We start from the raw sequence: 1251 nt of genomic DNA on the forward strand, positions 1-1251 counted from the left end.
TTAGCATTTCTTACATCGCTGGCTTAGTGGTAATAAACTCCCTTAGCCTATTTTTTGTCTGTGAAGCTCCTGTTTCCCCTTCAATTTTGAATGATAGCCTTGCTGGATAGAGTATTCTTGCACTGTCTTTGGGCGCTGGCGGTGGGCTGCCTGCTGCTACGGTGATGCCTCCCGGGGAAGCGTCCACGAGGGGACGTCTCCGCGCCTGCCCCGCTCACCTGAACACGTCGTTCCAGTACTCCTTCACGTAGGACACCTGGTGGAAAGGGATGTCTAGGATCTGGCACACCCTGTAGGCGTCTTCGCAGTCTTTATCGGCGGTGCAGACGCCATGCTCGTCCAGGGAGTCCCAGTTCTTCATGAACACCCCCGTCACCTGGTAACCTGGGGGGGCAGGAGGCAGTGGGGAGAACGTGCGGCAGGAGCCTCGGCAAAGGGCAGGGTTTCTGAGCCCCGTGCCGGGCGCGGCTGTGCCTGGCAGTCCCTGCTTTGCCTTCAGAGCTGATGCACACCCCAGTGCGAGCCATCCCCCCCCCACCCCCAGCTGCTCACTCCCCTCCCTGCCCTGCCCCTCCCCCGGCAGTACTTCCGGGGCCTCCATGGCACGGCGACTGCTGCGCTGAAACTGAGCAGAATGGAACCGTTTCCCCGTCCTGACCACCTGGTCGCGGTGCCCGGCACGTGGCGTGAGCAAACGTGTGCTGAGTGTGTGAAGAGCAGGGATTCAACAGAATTTTCAAAACAAATAAAAACCACCTTCAGTTGTCAGGAGAGGGAACTCATTTCTAAACTTATTCCCAGGCACCATCTGAGCTGTAGATTCTCCGTCCTCAGATATCGAGACGGCGGAAATTTTGGCTATTCTAGGACCCGTATTTTTGCCCTTTTCTGTTGTGACAAACCACCCAACCTTAGCCTTACGCCGTCTTCTCGAGCTCATGGGCGCCACCTGCGTGAGAAGCCTGTTTCTCTGGAGGCGGCTCAATGCCACGGGGCGGGCATGAGTGTAAAGGCTCCATGCAGGGCTCCAGGGACAGACCCCACGGCAACGCTTGACCTGAACTAAAGGCCACGTTCACCAGACAACCCGCCCGGCAGGTGGCCAGGCCCCCCCCTCCGCTTCCCATGCACCAACTCCACAGTGGGGCCCGGGGAACTTCCTGCCTGTGCCCCACCAAGGGCAGAGGCTGTCCCCCCAGCGCAGAGCAGGCGCTTAAGGTGCTGGCAGGACGAGGGACTCCCCACACGGAG

General features: G+C 59.6%; 1 protein-coding gene across 1 annotated transcript in view; it reads right to left on the bottom strand.

Annotated features, from left to right (window-relative positions):
• Positions 1–1251, bottom strand: part of TRMU (tRNA 5-methylaminomethyl-2-thiouridylate methyltransferase) — a 17385-nt gene that overhangs the window by 12386 nt on the left and 3748 nt on the right. The window contains exon 3 of the mRNA XM_015570734.1: positions 219–544. Coding sequence (XP_015426220.1) covers positions 219–544 — 326 coding nt within the window. The remainder of the gene's footprint in view (positions 1–218; positions 545–1251) is intronic.

This window comes from Myotis davidii, unplaced genomic scaffold (assembly GCF_000327345.1).
Source record: "Myotis davidii unplaced genomic scaffold, ASM32734v1 scaffold67, whole genome shotgun sequence".
In the NCBI taxonomy this organism is placed as follows: Eukaryota; Metazoa; Chordata; class Mammalia; order Chiroptera; family Vespertilionidae; genus Myotis; species Myotis davidii.